The sequence below is a fragment of the Dipodomys merriami genome, unplaced genomic scaffold (genome assembly GCF_024711535.1).
Source record: "Dipodomys merriami isolate MVZ:Mamm:240054 unplaced genomic scaffold, mDipMer1.0.p SCAF_7, whole genome shotgun sequence".
Lineage (NCBI taxonomy): Eukaryota > Metazoa > Chordata > Mammalia > Rodentia > Heteromyidae > Dipodomys > Dipodomys merriami.
This window is the reverse complement of record NW_027206290.1, coordinates 39,437,564-39,460,437: the sequence shown is the minus strand read 5'-3', so window position 1 is coordinate 39,460,437 and position 22,874 is coordinate 39,437,564. Positions and strand designations below refer to the sequence as shown.

The 22,874-nt window shown below is 56.2% G+C and overlaps 1 protein-coding gene across 1 annotated transcript; it reads right to left on the bottom strand.

Moving 5' to 3' along the window:
* Mab21l3 (mab-21 like 3) lies at window positions 1-21,302 on the bottom strand. Its single transcript, XM_070007486.1, has 7 exons — window positions 21,130-21,302; window positions 8,876-9,048; window positions 4,730-4,870; window positions 3,642-3,933; window positions 3,384-3,562; window positions 2,872-3,066; window positions 1-1,193 (listed from the first exon to the last, which is right to left on the bottom strand). Exons 2-7 carry the CDS (start codon window positions 8,921-8,923, stop codon window positions 936-938), a joined length of 1,113 nt encoding a protein of 370 aa, XP_069863587.1. The 5' UTR covers window positions 8,924-9,048; window positions 21,130-21,302; the 3' UTR covers window positions 1-935.
* Between the last annotated feature and the right edge of the window lie 1,572 nt (window positions 21,303-22,874).

The following is a 22,874-nucleotide window of genomic DNA, read 5'->3' as shown; positions in this document are numbered from 1 at the left end:
AATTAAAAAGCATATTAAAAAAAAAAAGACAACGCAAATGCAAAAAGGCAAACAGCAAAATGCGCTGCGCCGACGACGCGGTCTGGGAATGAGGATGATGCAGCAGGCGACGGCCCAGGACCGGGCTGAGGACCCGCTGCTCCGCCCACTGAGCTTTGTCTTCAGCCACTTCCCAGGGCCACTGAGCCGATCCGGCCTTTCCATCCGATGGCACCCCAGAAGGAACGGCCATTCCAGCCCCGCTGTGAAGCTTCGAGAAACCATCAGTCTTTAACACATGGCTTTGTGCTGGATGCCAGCAGCTCACGCCTGTCATCCCAGCTACTCCAGAGGCTGAGTCTGAAGGTCAAGGTTCAAAGCCAGCCTGGACAGGAAAGTCCCTGAGACTCTTATCTCCACTACTCCAGAAAAGCTGGAAGTGGCTCTGTGGCTCAAGCGGTAGAGCGCCAGCCCTGAGGAAAAGAAACTCAGGGACAGTGCCCAGGCCCTGAGTTCAAGCCCCAGGATTGGCACTCTCTCTCTCTCTCTCTGATGTGTTCCCCATTTCCTGTCCTCCTTCCAGTGGGGGGGTCTCACCCTGTCCATCTTGGCTGGATGCCCAGTGTCTCCTGAGCATCAGCGAATGAATGAATAAATGAATGAATAAATGAACAATCGAGGAAGGAAGGCACAATGGGTGAGTAGCACCAAGGTCATTTCACACAAGGTCATAGCAAGGAGCTTTGGGTGTTCAGGTTCTTTGCTAACACCAGGGCTTGAACCCAGGACCTTGAATTTGCTTTGTTCTCTTGTCTGAAGGAGCTCTACCATGTGAGCCACACCTCCACCCTTGCTTCTTGCTGCTTACTTTGGATATGGAGCTCAAGGACTTGGCCCAGGTCCAGGGGGCCAGACAGAGAAACAGAGTCAGAATGGCCCCCGGGTTGGCCGGGTGGTCAGGTGGGGGGCGGCTGGTCACCCCCGGGCAGGCAGAGGTCGGGGTTCTTCAGGAAGAACGCCAGCTTCTGGGCCACGCCGTGGAGCTCGTGGGGGCGGGTGGACTGCAGGAGGTTGCTGTGGGGCACGAAGTAGTGCCTGAGGAGGCGCTGGCTCACGCACTTGTGCAGCTTCCGTACCAAGCGCAGGAGGGCCGGCCCCGGCTCCCGCCAGGCCCTGGGCTGCGGGTGCTTCTCACAGGTCCAGAGGAGCACGGTCTGCGGAGGGAGGAGGGAGGAGGGGGCGAGGGGAGGAGGAGGGGAGTGGAGAGGAAGGGGAGGACGGAGAGTAGGGAAGGGGGGAGGAGGAGGTGAGGGGAAAGGAAGGGGAGGAGGGGAGGAGAAGGGGAGGAGGAAGGAGAGGAAGGGTATAGGGAGAGGAGGGGAGGAGAGAAGGAGAGGAGGGAGAGGAACAGAGGAGGGGAAGAGGGAGAGGAGGGAGAAGAGGAGGGGAATGGAGAGGAAGGGGAGGAGGGGAGGAGGAAGGAGAGGAAGGGGAGGAGGAAGGAGAAGAAGGGTATGGGGGAGGAGGGGAGGAGAGAAGGAGAGGAGGGAGAGGAACAGAGGAGGGGAAGGAACAGAGGAGGGAGAGGAACAGAGGAGGGGTCACCTTGGCACCCCCTCCCCCAGCATCAGTCGGGCAGAGGCTCAGCTCCCCTCCCTCCTCCCCTCCCCAGTCCACAAGTCCCTGCTTCCAAGGACTCTGTGAAGTGCAGCCACCTCTCCCTCCATCCCCCCCCCCCCAAGAGCTTTTGTTTTTTGTGCTGGTCAAGGGGCTTGAACTCGGCCTGGGCGCTGTCCCTCAGCTCTTCAGCTCAAGGCTAGCACTCTACCACTTGAGCCACAGCCCCACTTCCGGTTTTCTGGTGGTTTATTGGAGATGAGGGTCACAGGGCCTTTCCTGCCCAGGCTGGCTTTGAACCGTGATCCTCAGCTCTCAGCCTCCTGAGTAGCTGGGATGACAGGCGTGAGCCACCAGATTTCCCCCCATCCTCTTCCTTTGGGCCATTGGCTTGGGAACAGCCCCCCCCAACCCCCAGCGGCCCCCAGCTTTCTCCCCCCGCAGCCTCTTCCCCCACCTCTTGCTCTCTGGAGTTTTCTGGATGTTCTCACTCTGTGGCCATCCCCAGCACCAAGCTTGCCCTCTGCCCACCTCCCCTCCCCTGACCTTCACTGTCTGCTCAACATGTCTGGGCCTCTCCCCACAAACTGCCCGGCTGCCTGCCGTCACACCCCCCCCCTGCCACCCCCCACCCCACTGCCTCCCTGTGGGCTGGCCACAGCCCGTCCCGCCCTGCAGCAGCCCTTCCCTAAAGATCAATCTCCTTTCCTGCCTGCCCAAGCCCTTCCAGTCCATTTCCTAGAGATCCACAGACTGTGAGCTCTGCAACCTGCGTCCCTTTCCAGTTGCCAGGAAAGTTCTGGAATCTGCTACGTGCCACCAGCTGAGGACCAGATAGAGAAAAGCTGGCCCAGGTACACGGTGGAGTACTACTCAGCGGTCAAGAAGAATGAACGCGATCTGGGAAGATGGCTCAGTGGTAGAGTGCTTGCCTCGCATGCATGAGGCCCTGGGTTCAATTCCTCAGCACCACATACGCAGAAAAGGCCAGAAGAATGAAAAAGCCTGCCACATGCCCAGATACAGGTGGAACTAGAAGAGTTGAGAGAGAAGCCAGGCAAGGAGACAGTGCGGTTACTGGCTGAGATCTCAAAGCGCACATAACAGAGGCTCAACTAAACACGGCAGACTCACGACACCCCTGAAACGGTGCCCAGGGCCAGGCACAGAGTGCAGCATGGTGGTCTCTGCTGTGACCCAGGCCCTGGGCGGCCCAGTGCACCCGCAGCACGGCCCACCCCGCCTCCCCGAGGCCCGGCCTCCCCGCACGGTCACCTCCAGGTGCTGGGCTGTGATGAGTGGCCTCGGCCCAGGACACCACACGTCCTCTGTCAGCTGCTTCAGCAGCCGCAGGCAGCGGCGACGGCAGCCCCCGTCCTCGTCCATCTGCACCAGCAGCGCCCGCTCGGCCTGCATGAAGCTCAGCTGCCAGTGGTAGCCGCCGCCGGCCACCAAGCTGAACCCAAACGACTGCGGGGACCAAGGTGACAAGACCGTGGGGTGGGTCAGGGCAGCTAGCTGGACACGGGGGGGGGACAGAGGAGGCTGGGGACAGGGGACCATGGGTCGGGGCAGCTAGCTGGACACGGGGTGTGGGGGGGAGACAGAGGAGGCCAGGGACAGGGGACCGTGGGCCAAGGCAGCTAGCTGGACACGGGGGAATGGAGGAGGCCTGGGGACGGGACAGCTCTCTTCCCTGGGCCTCGGCCTGTGGGGTCCTCCTCTCTGAGTGACCCCGACTTCCCAGGGAGGCCGCGCGGGTCAACCAGCTCCCCTCTTCACGGTACCTTCACGCACTGCACCGTCTCCGGGGGCGGCCAGCGCCTCAGACACCGGGGCCACCGCGCCTTCCCCGGCCAGGTGCCGGGCACGTCCACGGTGGGGGCCAGCTCCACGTCCACCGGGCCCGAGCCCGTCTCCACCACCACCCAGATGGCGGTGCGGTCCTCCAGGAGGCTGGCCTGGCCTGCGGGCGCAGCACAGTGAGAGGGGCGGCCACGGGGCTGCGGGACAGCCCTGGGCTTGGGGACACCCCGACCCCTCACCAGCCAGGCCGCAGGCGGCGATGGCGCGCTCCAGCAGCGTCCGGAACACCTGCAGGACCTTGGCGGGCACCAGGTCACCCTCGGTGCTCACATCTGGCCCGTGCCACAGCCCCAGAGGCCTGGTGAACTGCTCCAGCTCCAGCCACTGCGCCAGGCCCTCGGGCGCCCGCAGCGGGCAGCGCAGCCGTGTGCCCTGCAGCGAGTAGTAGCGCCAGCGCTGCGCCCGCGCTTCCCGGTAGCCGGCCAGGCCTCGCACCGGCACGGTGACCAAGAGCTGGCGGGGTGCCAGGACCTGGGGCAGGAGAAGAGAGGAGAGGGAGGTGGCCGCGCCTGGCCAGTGGAGGCTGTACTGGCCCAGGGGTGGCCGATCGTCCCACAGGGCGGCGTAAGTGACCACACAGCTCAGCCAGGCTGAGTAGACAGAAAAGCGCCCTTTGGCTGCAGGATAATGGGGTCACTGCTGTGAATCACTCACTGAGGTCTGGGGTTAGTGAACCCAGAGGTGAAATGGGTGAAAGGAATGTGAATCTCCGGACAGGATGTAGGTTTGGGGGAGCCGGGGCGGGGAGCCAGGTGCTGGGGGCTCCACCTGTCATCCCAGCTACTCAGGAGGCTGAGATCTGAGGATTGCAATTCAAAGCCAGCCCGGGCAGGAAAGTCCACAACTATGCAGCAAATAGCTGGAAGTGGCACTATGGCTCAAGTGGTAGAGCGCCGGCTTTGAGCGAAATAGCTCCAGAACAGCACCTAGATCCTGAGTTCAAGCCCCAGGACCAGCACACAAAAAAACACGTGCAGAAAGATGACCCTGGCTTCCTTCTCCGCCTGCCACCCACGAATCCCCTGCCACTCACTTCCCCATGGAGCTCCAGGCCCCGGCCTGTCCGTGACCTGCTCAGTCAGTGCTGAGCGGAGGGCATGCTTGTCCCTCTGCAGGGTTTGAACTCAGGCCGGCTCGCTTGCTTACAGGGTGCTGACGGGGCTGGCCCTCTTGCCCTTGGGCCGGGCCTCCAGTGTCCTGATAGGGGGCGCCTGCCACACGCGGGGTCCCCCGAGGTGTCGGGGCACGGGAGGAGGCGCGGGCTGACCTTGATGTGTCCGTGGTACGTGTCTGAGCATGGCACGGCTTGGAACCGGGCGTCCTGGTGGCTGATTTCCGTGGTCAGACAGTGGACGACCTTCTGCACCTCTTCTACCGTCTGGGAGATGAGCTGGCGCCTCAGCTCCACCTAGGGGTGGGGGACTCAGCCGTGCGGTCATTGCTGTGTGTCCCAAGGCCCGACCGCGGGGTGCCTGACCCAGACTCAGAGCGAAATCCACCCTCCCTGGCCCCACGCATCTGACTGTGGCTGGATGGTTTTTGTTCTGTGTTTTGGGCTGGTCCTGGGGCTCGAACCCAGGCTCTCAAGTTCTTGCTTGTGGTTGTTTTGCTCAAAGCTGGCCACGCCTCCACTTCTGGCTTTTTGCTGGTTAACTGGGGAATAAGAGTTTCTTCCCAGGCTGGCTTTGTCCCACCGTCCTCAGCTCTCAGCCCCCTGAGCAGCTGGGATTACAGGCGTGCTGTATACTGATGGTTAGTGATTCAATACTGGGTCACAGGACCCCAGTAAACAAGATTGAGATCCTCCTCCTTTCCTGGGAAATACAAGGGGTGTGTGTGTGTGTGTGTAACACCTGCTTTGATGAAGGTTAATACATTTGAATGACTGTAATGGCTAGCGGAGTGAGGGGCCCCTGTGGACGTGTGTGCTGACCGCACCAGGGTCCCCAGGGTGGTCCCTGAGGCGGGAGCCTGAGGGGGAGGAAGGAAGGGCAGGCAGAATTATCTGGAAAGGAAGGAGAGCAGCTGGTCAGTGGTCAGCATGGTTCTGCAGACCCTGACACCAGGAGGGAAAAAGAAAGTGCAAGGGGCACCAAGCCCACGCTGGCTACCCTTTGAGACACCTGTGAACACCCCAACTCGGCCGCGAGTCAAGTCAAGCCCAAGTCAAACATGCCCTGCTTCCTCCCAGGCACTGGTGGCTCACGCCCGTCATCGCAGCTACTCTGGAAGCTGAGATCTGAGGACTGTGGTTCCAAGCCAGCCTGGGAAGAAAAGTCTAGGAGACTCTTAACCTCCAGTGAACCATCACAAAGCCAGAAGTAGGGCTGTGGCTCAAGTGAGTGAAGAAGCTAAGAGTCAGCACCTGGGCCCTGAGTTCAAGCCCCAGTACTGGTGTGCATGTGTGCACGCTCACATACACACACACACACACACACACACACACACACACACACAAACACACACACAGTTTGGCAAATATAATCAAACCACAAGGTTCCAGCAGACTCTTGCGAAATGCCCTGTGGACCTGGTCTAGACCGCAAGAGCTCAGAGGGCTTTCCCAGGCAGGCAGAATCCTGCAAGGGCAGACAGCAAGCAGGACTTCCCGACAAGCAGAGTCATGCAAGGGCCGAAGCCTGGGCCAGAAACTTTCAGGAGTGCGCCAGAGATAGGAAGGAAAAGCAGGGTGCAGGTATAGGGTGCAGGGAAGGGACGGGGTATGTCTCACAGAGGTATCCTGCTGGTTTTGGGGGGCAACTGTTGGGTTAGCTCCCCAAGGCACTGTGGCACAGTGGGAAGGCCCTATACAGGGGCCCATGAGGCTGGAGGACCCACAGGGCTCAGTTCTGGAACATTCTCCACCATCTCTCTGGCCTCTGGGAAGGAGCCGGGCTCTGAGGCAGCTCTGCAGGGGAGGGCAGGCCATTTCCCCGGCTGGATGCATTTTCCATCCTGACAGGAGCACTGAAGTCTGAGCAGGTTTAAGGCCTGGGCTTCTGACTGGGTGTACCGGGAGCAGAGTGAGCTGGTGGGGAGATGGGGGATGGGGGATCGGCATGGGAGATGGGGGATAGGGTGGGGATGGGCAGGTGAGGGGATGGGAGATGGGGAGATGGGAGGTGGGGGATGGGGTGATGAGGGGATGGGGGATGGGATGGGGGATGGGGGAGATGGCAAGCAGAGCCCCTCCATGCCAGTCTCTGAGTCTCTTCATTGTCGGTCAAAGCCCGGGACCATGACAGAAGGGCTGCAGCCTCGAGAACGCCCTGCCCTCCTCATGGAGTTTCTTTCCAAGAAGGAGAAGCTTAGACGTGGGTTTCGGGCGGAGGGAGACGCAGGAGGCAGATGCAGCTCCGTCCGTGCACGGAGGACGGCCACAGCAGCCAAGCCGCCCCTCCCACCTCTGCTGAGGACACCAGCGAACGAAGGCGCGGCGCGCTCTTCCCAGCGTCCATGCGGGGATGGACAGACAGGTGTCACCGTGACACTGGAGCGTGGGGTCGGCTGCCACAGCCACCTGCTGCCCGGAGCCAGACCACTTGGCCACGGAGCGGCCAGAGTGTGCCACCCCCAGGCACCAATAGGTGTCTATGCGCGCGCGCGTGCACACACACACACACACACACACACACACTCCTGGTGACCTCCCTTGCCAACCACAGCCTCTTGTTGCCCCAGCAACCATCCAGGGCTATTCATAGCTCACGTCTGTGAACCACTTCCTGTTTTAAGTATCAATGATTGGGTTCCAGATTGATCCTTATCATCTTGGCTGGCTGTGACTCACTACCGGTGGCTGGAGGCCACGCCCAGGCCGCGGTCTGTTTGTCCACCCCACTGACCGCTGAGAATTTCCTTCCAGAAAACAGGAAGTGAGTGAACCCCATTATCCCCAGCTCTGCCCCCAGGGGCTGGCAGTGGAGAGAGGGACGGAGGTTGGAGTTCTACGGCAGATTCCGGGGTCAGCACTCCCCCCCAATCCTCACCCCCCCCTTGGCTAACTCTCCACGAGCCCAAAGAGTGGGTGCCCACGGGTGCCCGCCGTGCCGCTGTGGCGGAGCCGAGTCTTTGGGGGCTGAGCTCGTCTGCCCCCAAAGTTCTTTCCCTAGCTACAGGTGAGAAACCCAGGCTCAGAAAGTGTAGGTTACTAAGTTACCCCAGACGCAGGACCACCCTGCTGCCCAGTCACGAGAGTGAGGGCCCGGCCCCTCCCGGGCGCGGCCCCTGCCCCCCCCCCCCCCCGTCATGAGAGCCCACACCCCCATACTCGTCCCCGCAGAGCAAGCATCCCTCCTTTCTCCTGCAGTCATGGCTCAGGCCCAGCATCCCGGCCCAGCCCAGGGTTCAGTAGCACCACCATGTCTGCATGTCTGCAGAGAGGCCAGTGGAGGAGATGGCCAGCCATGTGACCCCAGCACCCCCCAGCCAGGGTACCTCACTTCTAGGGTCTACGAGCTAGTCCAACAGCACCTGACTCCCCTAGATAAAAGGAGGTCCTAAGCACACCCCCAACCTTCCAGCTGTTTCCATGCTCATTTTCCTTTCTCTCCCATGAACCCTACAGAGTAGCTATACTGAGGCTTGAACTCATGGCCTCACATTCTTGGCTGGCATTTTTACTCAAGGCTGGTATTCTGCTACTTAACTCACAGCTCCACCTCTGGCTTTTTGCTGCTTTTTTTTTTTTTTTTAACCTCATTGGAGATAAGAGTCTTATGGATGTTCCTGTCCTGGCTGGCTTTGAGCCACAATCCTAAGCTCTCAGCCTCGTGAGTAGCTGGGATGGCAGGCGTGATGCCAGGAGTTCTGAGGTCATCGATTCCAGTCCACTGGAAGCACCCGTTTTTTCCTCTCTGTCTGTCGTGAAGCTTGAACTCAGGGCCTGGGCACTGTCCCTGAGCTCTTTTGCTCAAGCCTGGTGCTCTACCACCGTGAGCCGTGGTACAACTTCTGGTTTTGTGGTGGTTCATTGGAGATAAGAGTCTGGTGGGCTTTCCTGCCCAGGCTGGCTTCGAATTATGATCCTCAGACCTCAGCCTCCTGAGCAGCTAGGATGACAGGTGTGAGCCACCAGCTCCCAGCTCCAGTGTCTCCGCTTTTAAAAAGGTCTGTCTTAACTTCACTTGCTCCTTTTCCCTCCATGGCTCTATGAATCTCCTGGTATTCCCACCCCATTTTACAGAGAAGCAAACTGAGGCTCAGGCTGGTTTGATGGCTTGCTGGGGACACACACGCGATGCTACAGTCGGGATCTGTGTCCACACCTCACACGTCCGCCCCACCCCGCCCAGGAAACCCAGCTTCCGGCTGTCCAGGCCCCAGGCTTGCCCGTGTGCTCCAGGTTGCAGGGGGCGTGGTCCGCCCTGTTCTAGGCAGGGAGGTCCAGAGCTGTGGCCATGGCGTGGCTTACCTTGTCCAGCAGGACACTTTCCAGGTCTTCTCCGGGGAGAGATCTCATGGCTTCCCGGTGGATCTGGAGCCTGGCAGCCACTTCTTGAAGGACAGGACCGTGGGCGCCGGACACTGGGACCTCTCAGCCCTGCTCCAGCTGTGCTGCCCGCGTGGAGCCACTCTAGCTGTTAACTTGTGAAGAATTCACACAACAATTCAAAGGGAGAGCTGGCCATAGGACTCATCCGCCCTAGCACTAGCGGATCTTGTTCTCTCGTGGGCTGGGGGCGGGTGGGGGGGGGCTCCAAGTCCCAGTCCCCATCTAGATCCTCTCCAGTTCCATTGGACAGCAGGCCCCTCCTCTCCTTCCCTCTCCCCTCCCTCCTCGGCCTGTTCACCGTAAACAGCCCTCACCCCAAGACTTTACCATAAACAAATAGGAAATGGCTAAGTGGGCAGCAGCCACGGGCAGCAGCCGGTGCCCAATCAGCCCGGGGCTTGAGAGTTGGCATTAGCAAAAGCATACACCCAGGTACACACACAGTACACCTGTGCACAGAGACAGACAGACAGAAAGAGGCTGAGATGGGGGAAAGACAGAGATAGACAAAGACAGAGAGAGACACAGAGAGGTATGCCCACGTGTACACACACACACACACACCGAGAAATGGCTGGGCAGGGACCCGCCCGCTCACCTTCTGCCCTGTAGATGTAAATTCCCTCTTCCCATTGAAAGCTGGCATTCAAAACCCAGAGCTGCCAACACACTCTGAGTGTGGAGGAGACGCTTGGCCAGGTTTGGCTGGTAACTCTCCCTCACGTCAGCCAACAATTCAGGCAGTACTGCCCCGTGTAGGCCGGCTCCCCTGGGTGGCTACTACAGGAATGCCCAGCAGGGCTGGAGCCCAGCCACCCTGTGCAGCTCCGCCCAGCACCTCCCCCCCCTGCAAGCTTGGGATTTGCATATGGTCCCAGACAGTGCCCAGAGGAAGCCCGGGAGCCACTGACGGCCAGCTGAGCCCCACCCGCCATAGCCCAGACACCAGTCCTGTCCAGGATCCCAGCACCCGCAGAATGGCCCCGGCTTTCCCAGTGCCCCCCTCTTCTGGCTTACAGGAGCAAATCATTCTATCTCTTTATTCAGACATTTTACCTTATCTTTAAGTAGTTGCCCAGGAGGATTTCCATTCAGAGGGTCAGTTCCTGGGTACCACACCCCAGGCCCAAGCCATGCCTCTCCGCTCTGCCAGTGGCCCCCGTTCTGTTTTCACTTACTGAAATGAGAACTTGCCTGCCCTTGCTCCCTCTCTCCCCCTCCCCTCCCCCCTCCCTGCACTTCCCTCCAACACAGGCTTGGGCTTGTGCACAGCTCTGTGCGTGTGTTTTCACGCACATTTCTAGCGTAGGCCTTGCTTCCCCAGTGAGAGGAAATGGCGCTGTTTCTCTGGCCTGATTTCCGTTACTTAGCATCATTCTGTGTGCAGTGTCTGTACCACATCTCTGCTTTGCATCGGCCCACCCCCTGCTTTTTATATCAAATGCTCCAGAACAGGAAGATTCCAGAATCTTCTTCCCTTGGCTTCTCTTACACCAGTCTTCCTGCTGACGCGCCATCTTGGTTTTTCTCAGGTTGGCGCAGGAGCAGCGGGTCTGGAGGAGCTCCACTGACCTCTCTGCTTGACTTCTCCCGTGTCCGTGGGCCTCCGCTTCCAGACCACGGAGGCAGGCCCCGGGCTGGGCATGCTGTTTTCTGGGTCACTATAAAGACCACGGCCACGTGGGGCCTTCCATCGGGTGTGCTGTTTCCCACGCCGGTGCTGCGCCAGCATTCCCAAGGGAGAAGAACGCAGCCAGTGTCCCCCTCCCCCCCCTGCACCCCCCTCCTTTGCAGCCCACCGTGAGGAGCGGGAATGGGCAGACCACTGTGCCAGCCCCCGTGCCTAGGCTGGTGCTGGTGGCTTATGCCTGTCACCCCAGCTCCCAAAAAGGCTGAGATCCAAGGATCCCGTGTTAAGGCCAGCCTGGGCACAAAAGGCCTGGAGACTTTATCTCCAAAAGTACCGGCAAAAAGCAGGGCTGGAAGCCTGGCTCAAGGGGTAGAGTGCCAGATGAGCAAGTTCCAGATGCTGGGTTCAAACCCTAATATTGCCCCAAAGAAAAACAAATAAGGGCTGGGAAGGTGGCTTGGTGGTAGAGCGCTTGTCTTGCAAGCATGAGGCCCTGGGTTCAATTCCTCAGTTCCACATAAGCAGAAAAAAGCCGGAAGTGGTGCTGTGGCTCAAGTGGTAGAGCACTAGCCTTGAGCTGAAGAGCTGAGGGACAGCGCCCAGGCCGAGTTCAGGCCCCATGACCGGACCCCCCCCCCAAAAAAAGAAAAACAAATAAAAATCGCATGGTGATTTGGGCAGAGGAAGGGAGGCACAGAGCTCTGCCTCTGCCTGCCACACGCCCTCCCCCCTCTGCAGCCCGCCAGGAGCCACCCAGTACTCCTTTCAAACAAGGGCCAGCAACCAGTAAAACCTTCCTCCTGACATCACCCAACGCCATCACACTGCCAAAGCACATAGCGCAAGGTATTCTCATCTCTCTCTCTCCAGTAAAAGAAAAAAGTCCCCCCTCTCTTCCCCTCCTCCCCTCCGCCCGCACCACCGTGGCCACCTCTCCAGTATCCTCTATTCTCTTGTTCCAGTGCTGGGGCTTGATCTCAGTAATGTGTACTCTCCCTGAGCTTTTCTGCGCAAGGCTGGTGCTCTACCACTTGAACCACAGCGCCACTTTGGGCTCTTTTTGGTGGCCAGTTGGAAATAAGTCTCACAGATGTTCCTGCTGGAGCTGGCTTAGAACTGTGATCCTCAGATCTCAGCCTCCATAGTGGCTGGGATGACAGGTGTATGCCACAGGCACCTGGCCAACCTACTTCAGATGACACTGTTTCGGGAAACAGATTTGGCTTTAATCATTGTTTTACTGCAAGGCTAGCAGGTGACTATGAAACTGCTCACCCCGGTTTCAGAGCTGTGTAGGGCAGGAGGTTACAGGAAGCAACCGATGGGGGGGGGCATGGGGACCTCCTGCCAGGGTGTATGCTCAGGACCATGACAAGACAAACAATGCCAGGCGGAACAAGAGAGAAATTCCCGTAATAGACGCATGCAAATACAGCCAGAGGGGCTCTGGCAGAGTTTGCCCGGCAAGGGACTGAAGGAGAGCCGGGCACGGGCTGTGTGTGGGTCCCAACTACTCCCAGAAGTGTGTGCAGGGGGGAGATGGGGAGGAGGCCCTGGGGAGGGCCTGACTGCCAAGGGGAGAAGGTGGGTGCCCCAGACAGAGGTAACTGGGCCGTGTCTAGCTCAGCATAAGTGGTCAGACGTGCAATCGGCTGACGAGTCTCAGCACGCCGCTGACGTGGCTGCAGAGTCGCTGTCTTTGCACTGCAGCCTGGCGGCTGAGGGCTAACTGAGCACCGCAGGTACAGAGATGCCCGGCTGTGGTATTCATAATAGTGCCGTTGGTAGTGGGGAGAAAGGGGCTGTCTATCAATAGAGGAATAACTTAATAATAACATGTGATGATTTGTGTCACGCAGTTCTTTCGAAGAAAGATTTGGGCCTGGAGCCGGTAGCTCACACCTGTCATCCCAGCTACTCAGGAGGCTGGGAGCTGATGAGCCGGGTTCAAAGCCAGCAAAAAGCTGGAAGTCGAGGTGTGGGTAAGGGGTAGAGCACCAGCCTTGGAAGAAAAACCAAGGAGAGTGAGTCCCTGAGAGCAAGCCCCCAGTGCTGGCCAAAAGAACTCCATAGATAGCCATATCCACATCTAGAGATCTGTGATATACAAAAATGCCATGGACGGCAGCATTTATGTATGCATTTATTACATACAAATACTTTATGTATTTCTGACCATATATTCACATATCAAACATGTTTTTATGCAGTGTTGGAGATCAAACCCAGAAAGTTACACACACACAGCTGCTCTACCATGGAACTAACCCACAGCTCACCACAGAGTTTATGTATTGATGAATTATACACAAAGCATGCTTACATGTAATTTACTATACATACTTATATACATATACATATACATACTTATGTATGTGTAATATATCTACTTATAGATCTACCACGTGTTATATATAACATGGGGGAAGTATAAGAATTTGCACACACGGGGCTGGGAAGGTGGCTCAGTAGTAGAGCACTTGCCTTGCATGCATGAGATCCTGGGTTCAATTCTTCAGCACCACATAAGCAGAAAAAAAGCAGGAAGTTGTGCTGTGGCTCAAGTGGTAGAGTGCTAGCCTTGAGCTGAAGAGCTGAGGGACAGCGCCCCGGCCCAAAGTTCTGGCCCCATGACTGGACCCCCCCCCAAAAAAAAAAAAGAGAATTTGCACACTCGGCTACAAACTATCAAAAATAAGAGTATGTAGATGGAACATATGCTGAGAGCTATTCACCATAAAAAAAAAATCCAGCCTATATCCAGGATGGCTGTCTGAAGGCCCGCTGCAGCTGACGTTAAGATGCTCCCAGTGTTGGGAGCATTTCCTATTCTATATCCTTTGGGAAAACCTCCTCTCTTACCTGAACTTTCCGTTTCCCCGAGGGCTTTGGCGCCCACAGCGCCCTCTGCGGGATGAACGTGGCTTTGGCCCTGGTCGGCCTCAGCTTTGTGTTTAGACCACGCAGGCCCCGATTATTCTGAGATCATCAGAATTTGGCCTCGCGATGGTCTGTCCATCCTGTCACACTGTCCTTGGCTTTATATTTTTCCTTTTTTTTTTTTTTTGCTGATCCTGCGGCTTGAACTCAGGGCCTGGGCACTGTCCCTAGGTCTTGCTTAAGGCTAACTACTACTTGAGCCACAGCACACTTCCAGCTTTTCCTGTGATTAACTGGAGATACAAATCTCATCGGAGTTTCTTGCCCAGGCTGGCTTTGAACCGGGATCCTCAGATCTCAGCCTCCTAAGTAGCTAGGATTACAGGCGTGAGCCACTGGCGCCCGGCTTGCCCTCAGCTCTGAGAACAGGGTTCACAGGTTGGGAGGTTATGTGCAGCTCTCTGGCCAACAGTGAAGCAGAGGTCAGTGAGTTCCGGAGGAAGACCAGGGCACGGGCATGTCCTCTGTTCATTCTAACTGCTTGGGAGGCTGAAGGCCAGCCTGTGCCAAAAAGCTCTTATGACATTATCTCAACCCACAGCGGGGTGCAGTGGTAATTGGCTGCCATTCAAAGCCACATGGGAGCTGAGATCGGGGGGATCACAGTTCCAGGGCAGGCAGAAAAGATCTCACAAGACTCCATCCCCATGGAGGGAAGCCAGCTGTGGGGTCACACATCTATAATCTAGAAATTATGGTGAGCCTGAAGCTGGCAGCTCAGGAACATGCTGGGGAGCAAGGCCCTATCCCCCAAATAACCAGAGAAACACAGGGCTGGGGGTGAGACCCCAGTGGTATTCCCCCAGCCTTCCAAGCGTGGGGCCCCTGAGTTCAAACCATCTACCCCCAAAAAAGGGAGGAGCGAGGCATGATGGTGTTCATATGCTGGTATGCCTGTCATCCCAGACCAAGGGAGAAGAGTCAGAAATTCAAGGCTAGCTTGGGGTTGCATAGTGAGAAAAGCAAGAAGGAAGGCAACGAGGAAGAGGAGGAGGCAGAGGAAGTTGAAGAAGAAGGGGAAGAGGAAGAAGAAGTGGAGGAGGAGGAAGAACAGTTAGAACAGGAGGAGGAGGAGGGCCAGGCTGGTGTGTGTGAAGGAATAGGATAAAAAGTGTGTCCACCAACAAAAGAGGTCTTGGAGAAACCAGCCCTGCAGCTCAGGCCAGCCCTACAGCCAGTGACCTGGCACCTGCAGCCCATGATCTTGGCCTCCGTGTGTCACCAGGCTGCAATGTTTCCTGCAGTCCCGGCAGGCGAGCTAGCCTGGGCTCCCAGGGTGACCGAGCCATCTTAGAGGGTCCGGATCCCGGGCTTGAGGACCAGCAGCTCGGGTTCCACATTTTGTGGACATGTCAGGCAGTCCTGTTTCGGCGTGGCTCCGTCCAGCCACAACCCTACCATCCATCAGTCAATCAACCGTCCAGGACAGGGCAGCCACCTCCTCGAGACATGTTTCTACCATTCTCCCATCCCTTGGGCTTGAGGACAACTCTGTGTGTGTGTGTGTGTGTGTGTGTGTGTGTGTGTGTGTGTGTGTGTGTGTGTATGTGATGGGTCTTGAGGACAACTCTGTGTGTGTGTGTGTGTGTGTGTGTGTGTGTGTGTGTGTGTATGTGATGGGTCTTGAACTCTGGGCCTCAGTGCTGTCCCTCAGCTCTTCAGCTCAAGGCAAGCGCTCTACCACTTGAGCCACAGTGCCACTTCTGGTTTTTTGGTGGTTTATTGGAGATAAAAGTCTCATGGACTTTCCCACCCAGGCTGGCTTTGAACTGCAATCTTCAAATCTCAGCCTCCTGAGTAGCTAGGATGACAGGTGTGAGCCGCTGGTGGCCGGCTCTGAGGACAGCTGGCCCAGGGTTTTGGCCCTGTGATCACAGAGCTGTCTCAGCACTGTCACCGGTTGCTCTCCACGGCTGCCCTTCCTCAGGCCTGGCGGGTTCTGTCTGTGGTTCAGATATGGGGTGAGTGGCTGGCCAGGGGTCTTCTGGAGGTGGGGTGGGGTCTGTAAGAGGAGGGTCCTACTGGGAGGTGCAAGGACCTGGGAGCACTGTTCTCGGAGTCATCCTGGGGCTTCCTGAGTTAGCCCTGAGGAGTGAGCTGGGCTCCAGCCCACATTGGCTTCCTGTCTTGCCAGTGTTGCCTCCATCTCTGTCTTGGCTGCTCTCTGAGGCGGTCAGCTGAGGACCAGGCCCCCGGTGGTGATGGGAAGGGGAGACAAACACCTTACACCTGGAGAACAACAAGCTAAAGAACCTCTGTCCTCTCCAAGTCCTCCAGCCTCAGGCGTTTTGGTGGGGAAGGAAAAGGGGCAGGAGACAACAACATTGACATTAAGAGTCTGAGGTGAAAACTTCCTTCTCCCTTTCCTCCTCAGGCCCCAGGGAAAACTAGAGAGTAGACAAAGGCACTAATGAGAGTAAGGGAGGCTGCTTCCCCAGGGAGATAAAAATCTCCCCTAGGGACTGTCTGTTGGGAGCCTCAGACTCCACACCACAGTCAGCCAGGAGTTTCCAGGTGCTAATGGCCTGGGGGTGCTAACCACCGCTAACTCCCACCGGCTAACTCCCCGGGAAGATTTTCCTCCACGCCCCAGGCAGTGGAGGCTGGAACTCTCAACTCCACCCTCCAGCACTAACCTAAATCTTGGCTGAAACTTCAAACACAAACATACTAAAGCTGGTGCTGGTGGCTAAGCCTGAAATCCCAGCTACTCAGGAGGTCGAGATCTGAGGATCACGGTTCAAAGCCAGCCCCAGCAATAAAGTCTCTGAGAGTCTTATCTCCAGTTAACGGAGGAAAAAGTCAGAAGTGGAGCTGTGGCTCACGTGGTAGAGTGCCAGCCTTGAGCAATAAAAGCTAAGGAGAATACCCAGGCCCCAAGTTTGGGCCCAACTACTGCCACACAGGAGCACAGACTTGCGTGTTACACTGTTACATGCACGTGCACACATGCACGCATGCACACAATCAACACTGGGAAAATAACACCTGGCCTTTTGGCAGGTTCTCACTCCCCACTCAGTAAAAGTGGTGAGTTCTGTCCTTCCAGACACCAGTGACGGAGAGCAGAGGCCTGATAAACCTCTCTCTCTCCCTCTCCACATTTCCTACAGAGCGGGGCCTGAGCGGGGAAGCCACATTTACCTATACTCACATCCACACTTCTCAAAAGACTTCCTCAACTTACCATAAAAACACTAAGCTTTTTCTCCATATCAAGTCTATGCCTTGGCCCTCCCCCTCCATGGGTCTCAGATGGTGAAATTCAGAGGCCCTCTGCAAACAACGCCCCTGAGCAAAGTCCTGTTCCCAGCCGCTGGGGGCTGGGCCTGCGCAGCCTCCTCCCTGCGTGTTCTCCTCCCTGCTAGGCCTCAGAGCACCACCCCGACCTTCCTGGTGAATTCCTGTCCCTTCCTCCCTCTGGGTTGACAACCTCTGGCCCTGGTCTCTAAGACCCACCCTCCAACGTGCGGCATCATCCCAGACAAATCCCTGAAGGAGACACAAATGGCCCGAGACCACAGGCCAGGAGGAAGGCGCGGCACACAGCCACACAAAGACCCCACATTGGCAATAGGGGCAACCATACCTGCAGCCCTGCATGCCCGAGCTACATGACTTCTAGAAGCTGCCACACCTGCAGCCCTGGGTGCCCAAGCTACGTGACTTCTAGAAGCTTCTACAACCAGAATATCTACTCTAACCTAACCATTCCAGGCTCATAGAGGTGATGCAGTGAGAGAAAAACCAAGGCAAGACTGCCATCGCTAAGGCATTGCAGGAGCCGTCCCGACCCTACCCCCATTCCCCCAGGCGCACGGGTCGCTCAGACATCATGGGACCGGGACCGAGCCCTGGGAGGACCCGCCCCACCAGGTATGACAGGTGCAGGACAGGTACAGAGTGCAGGCACCTGTGACTCCTCCCAGTGACCCTCCCAAGCTCCCCATAAGCAGAGCTAGCATTCGTCAGGAGAGCCACGGGCATAACAGTGAAAGGGTGTGAGCCTAGACCCTTAACTGCAGTGTGTTAATAAGCATGGGTGACATAAATTGCGTCTGGAATACGCTTGTGAGTCATACAGGCCAGTGGAGGAAGCAGGAAGAGAGGTGTAGGAAGAGAGGGCCATCCGGGGAGAGGGCGTAGTTCACAAGGACTCAGCCAGCAACACCAGGGGCCAGGGACCAAAAAAACCTACAGAAGTCACAGAAGTCTTCGATCCTTAAATGTCATGAGAAAATGAAATAATGAAAAAGAAACAATCTACTCTGTGTGTGTGTGTGTGTGTGTGTGTGTGTGTGTGTGTGTATGTGCCGGTACTGGGTCTTGAACTCGGGACCTCATGTTCTGGCTAGGTTTTCTCACTCAAGGCTGACACTCTACCACTTGAGACACAGCTCCATGTGTAGCTTTTTGCTGCTTCATTACAGACAAGAGTCTCAGGGATTTGTCTGTCCACGTTGGCTTTGAACCCCCATCCTTAGATCTCAGCCTCCTGAGTAGCTAGGATTGGGATCCCAGGCATGAGCTACAAAGTGCCTGGTATCAGAATCAATTTTCTGTTTCATTCAGAAATCAGGAAAGAGGTAATGCTTCCTGGGGGGCGCTTCCTGAAGAAACACAGGAGAGTGGCTCTGGCTCTGTGATGTCTGAAATGATCTGAGAACAGCCGCACCCAGGCCCTGGCTGGAGGAAGAGACTGGGCTGCAGCCCCCACAGCCTCCAGGTGGGAGGGGCAGTCACTGGCCAGGCCGGGTGGGTCTGCACCTGACTCATTCCTGCTGGATAAAAACAGCTTTGCCCCCAGGGGAAGTTTTCTAAGCAATTACCATCCTTTGTTTGAATTGGGGCTGCAAGAACAACTGAACAATGGGGGGAATAAACATTAACCAGAAAGCTTTCTGGGAAAGGGAAGGGAATGAGAGGGCCCCAGGGCCTTTGAAAAAAAACTCCCCTCAAGGGCTGGGAAGGTGGCTCAGTGGTAGAACGCTTACCTTGCATGCATTAGGCCCTGGGTTCAATTCCTCTGCACTGCATATGTGGCACTGTGGCTCAAGTGGTAGAGCGCTAGCCTTGAGCTGAAGAGCTGAGGGACAGTGCCCAGGCCCAGAGTTCAGGCCCCACGACCGGACCAAAAAAAAAACCCAAAACCAAAATCCAGGGTCCTGTACAGATTGTCCTCCAGCTTGCTTTGTAACCCACGCTGGCCCAGAACCCACAATCCTAAGAAGACCAGATCAACCAATATCTTAAAAATACACACTCAAGGGCTGGGAAGGTGGCTCAGTGGTAGAGTGCTTGCCTTGCATGCATGAGGCCATGGGTTCCATTCCTCAGTACCACATAAGCAAAAAGAAAAAAGCCGGAAGTGGTGCTGTGGCTCAAGTGGTAGAGCGCTAGCCTTGAGCTGAAGAGCTGAGGGACAGCGCCCAGGCCCAGAGTTCAGGCCACACAACTGAATCCCCCCCCAAAAAAAATACACACTCAAGACACGTAAAAATAAACCCCAATGGTTCAGGCCTATAATCCTCACTACACTAGAGGCTGAGATCCAAAGGATCAAGGTTCAAAGCCAGCCATGCCAGACAGGAGATGTGGCTCAAGTGGTAGAGCACTAGCTGAGCAGGGGTAGAACACGAGACACCGAGTTCATCATTGGTATCTCTCTCTCTCTCTCTCTCTCTCTCTCTCTCTCACACACACACACACACACACACACACACACACACACACACACACACACACACACACACGTTCTTTAAAATAACAGTAAACCATGGCTTAGTATTTGCCTAGCACGCATGAAGCCCTGGGTTCAATTCCTCAGTACCACATACACAGAAAAAACTGGAAGTGGCACAACAGGACTACATACATAGCACAGGCAGGTGGACTTTACATAGGCATGCGTGCTTACTTTAGATGTGAAAAACAATCACGGCACCATACTACATGAAGAAAATAAGGAAGCCAAAGAAACTGTAGAACATATGGAAACACATAATGCCTTTTTATGATTAAAAAGATCATAAGCAACCCCCTCAGGGCAGGGCTCCATCCTGTAAGCCTACACACCTGGCAGGCAGAGATGAGGGCTCCGTGGTTAGAGATTGGCCCAGGCAAAAAATTCAAGACTCCATCTCAATAGTGGCTGGGAATGGTAGTATCTCCCTGGCATCCCAGCTATAGTGGAAAACGAAATGGGAAGATCTTGTCCAGACCAGCATTGGAAGAAAGCAGGGCCTGTGTCCCCAAAATAATCCCCGTGGAACCTTCTGGGAGTAGCGCAAGGGGTGGAGCGAAGGCCTAGCAAGCTCTAGGCCCTCAGTTCAAACCCTGGTACCTACAAAAAAGACCTCTGCTGACACACATTGGGTAATGAGGGACGGGGAGCCTCCTCTCCCACCTCAGGGGCAGGACAGGACACGGGTGTTTCTGGGCATTTCTGTAGATGCTAGCCAGAGAGGCTGAGTTAGAGCAAAACCACGCACAGCACCTAGGCTGGAGAAAAAGAAGTCATACTTATCTCACTAGCAAATAGGCTTAGCAAGGTTGGTAGTGGGCTGGGAAGGTGGCTCAGTGGTAGAGTGCTCGCCTTGCATGCATGAGGCCCTGGGTTCGATTCCTCAGCGCCACATAAGCAGAAAAAGCTGGAAATGGGTGTTGTGGCTTAAGTGGTAGAGCGCTAGCCTTGAGCTGAAGAGCTGAGGGACAGTGCCCAAGCCCAGAGTTCAGGCCCCATGACCAACCAAAAAAAAAAAAAAAAAATCAACGTATAAAGCCGAGTGCTGACTGGGTGCTGGTGGCTCACGTCTGTCATTCTAGCTACTCAGGAGGCTGAGATCTGAGGAGTGCAGTTCAAAGCAAGCCTGAGCAGGAAAGTCTGTGAGACTCTTTTCTTCAATTAACTACCAGAAAACTGGAAGTGGCACTGTGGCTCAAGTGGTAGGGCACTGGCAATGAGCTGAAGAGCTGAGGGACAGCGCCCAGGCCCAGAGTTCAAGCCCTATGACTGACCAAAAAAAAGAAGAAAAAGAAAAAAAATCAGTGTATAAAAATTAGTAAAGTCAGCTGGATGCCGGCAGCTCAGGCTGAGATCTGAGGATCACAGTTCAAAGCTGCCTGGGCAGAAAGGACTTATATCTCCAATCAATCAGCCAAGAGCCAGAAGTGGAGCGAGCTGTGGTACACTGCTAGCCTTGAGCAAAAATAAAACAAAACAAAACAAAGTGGGGTGTGTGTGTGTGAGAATGAGAGAACAGTACACTAATCACAAAACACTACACTCCAGGTGAACGGAGTTGTAGCCGCGGGGCAGCGTGGACAGCAGGACAGGACACGGGACACCAGTGAGCCAGGGGGCGGCGGCAGCGATTCTGTCCCTAAAGCAGGAGGCGGGAGCAGCGGCCTCCAGCGTGGTGGAAGGGACTGGCAGGCAGGTCAGCCGGCCGTGGGCAGCTCATTCCGGCCCGGTGCACTCACAGCCAGGGCCGCAGCCCATGTGCAGCCACAGCGTCACGCCACGCAGCCTGCCCCCCCCCCACCAGATCCCAAGTGTAACACACGCACGCACACACACACACACGCAGACACATACACTTACTGCAACAAGGGCAGAGGATCGGCTGTCCCAGGAGCACAAGAAGTGGGTTTTTTTTTTGCTTTTTGTTGTTGTTGTTGTTGTTTTTAAGTAAAAGCCTCTGCCCTCCCCCCCAGGCCCCAGTCTCCTCCCTCACCCAGATTCCTCCAGCTGTGGGCGGGAGCTGGCCCCTGGGGGAGGGCTGCTTACATTCCTGCGCAACCCTGAGATCTGCCTGGACGAAGGGCAAAGACAAAGGAGCCCAGAAAAGCGCCCCCCCCACCCCCACCCCCCGCCCTGGGCTGCTTGAAGTGGACCGAAGGCAGCATTTTCCTGAAACATTTCCCGTCCACTCCATTTTTCTAGATGGAAAGTACATAGTAGAAGAGGTTTGTCGAATCTTTGTTGAAATAAAACCATTCTTTTGCGTGCTTGTGTATGTATGTGTGTGTGCGGGCTTGGGACTAAGCATAGACCACCACCACTGAGCTTTGCCCAGCACTTTCTTGTTTTGGGGGACAGTCCTGCCGTGCTGCCCAGGCTGACCTTTGTCTCCAGGGTGCCAGCAATCCTCCTGCTGCAGCCTCTCCAGTACCTGAGACTGCAGGAGACTATAGGAGCTTGCCACTGTGTCAGACCAAAATAAATGATGAGATGCACGTGCATGGAACTTGTTTAAACACTGTGCAAAATCTCTGTCAGATCCTGCGGGAGTGACCAGTTGGGATCCCACCAACGCCCCAGCGATGGAGGCGCTCCACACACAGATGACACCACATCCCCCATGCACCCAGCGCCTAACAATATTGAGCATCAAGTACAGAAGTCTGCCAAGCACCCGTGCGTGGCTCACACCATGATCCCAGCTACTCCCAGGATCATGGTTCAAAGCCAGCCCACGCAGGAAAGTCTATGAGACTCTTTAATTAATAAGCAAACAGTTGGAAGCAGAGCTGTGGCTCAAGTAGTAGAGCACCAGCCTTGGTTGAAAAAGCCAACTGAGAGCATGATGGCTTGAGTTCAAGCCCCAGTATTGGTGCATGTCCACATGCATGTGTACGCGCACACACACACACACACACACACACACACACACACACACACACACACACACACACACGGTTGGAGGGGCTCAGTGCTCCAGGAAAGAGGAAACGTATCGTATCATCTCTGTACACACAGCTCCCAGCATAGAAGGCACGCGGTCCTCAGATCCGCTGATTAAACACACGTGATCCTTCCCTGAAACCGCGGAGAAGCCGGCTGGGGAAACAGGGACCATCCATGCTGATGCGGCCTGGAGTGAGTATGGGTGTCCCGAAGCTTTGAAAAGGTTTAAAAAGAAAGAGGACACACATCCCCCACTGTTCTTTTAGTTCTTCTCCGCGTCATCCTGGCAGGCCTTGGCCAGCTGACCACACTCCCATTCCATTCCCGGACGAGAACCACACCCTCCCCCGGACCGGGAGGCCTGGGAGTGGCAGACAAGGCTCACCCACACTCCAGCCACACCTGTCCATCAAGCCCTTCCCTCCCCAGCAGCTAGAACTGCACAGTCTTAAATACTTGACCTGAGCGCTGGTCTCCACCTGTGCCCAGAGGCGGCTGGATGATTTCTGGGCTGAAGAGGTTTCAGAGCTCACCTGTTATCCATACTCTCTCTCTGGGAGGCATCCTGATACAGACGTGCCAACCTTCGGCTGGTCAGCTGTCCCTTTAGGTTTTATTCCCAGTTGTTTTCAAGTAATGGGCTTGCTTTCCCTGACAGA

Excerpts from the sequence above, each read along its gene's own strand:
- Mab21l3 (XM_070007486.1), bottom strand. The coding sequence starts at position 8,923 with ATGAGATCTCTCCCCGGAGAAGACCTGGAAAGTGTCCTGCTGGACAAG. Across the intron at positions 4,871-8,875 it reads AAAGTGTCCTGCTGGACAAG|GTGGAGCTGAGGCGCCAGCT; the intron begins GTAAGCCACGCC and ends CCCCACCCCTAG. Across the intron at positions 3,067-3,383 it reads AGACGGTGCAGTGCGTGAAG|TCGTTTGGGTTCAGCTTGGT; the intron begins GTACCGTGAAGA and ends TGGTCCCCGCAG.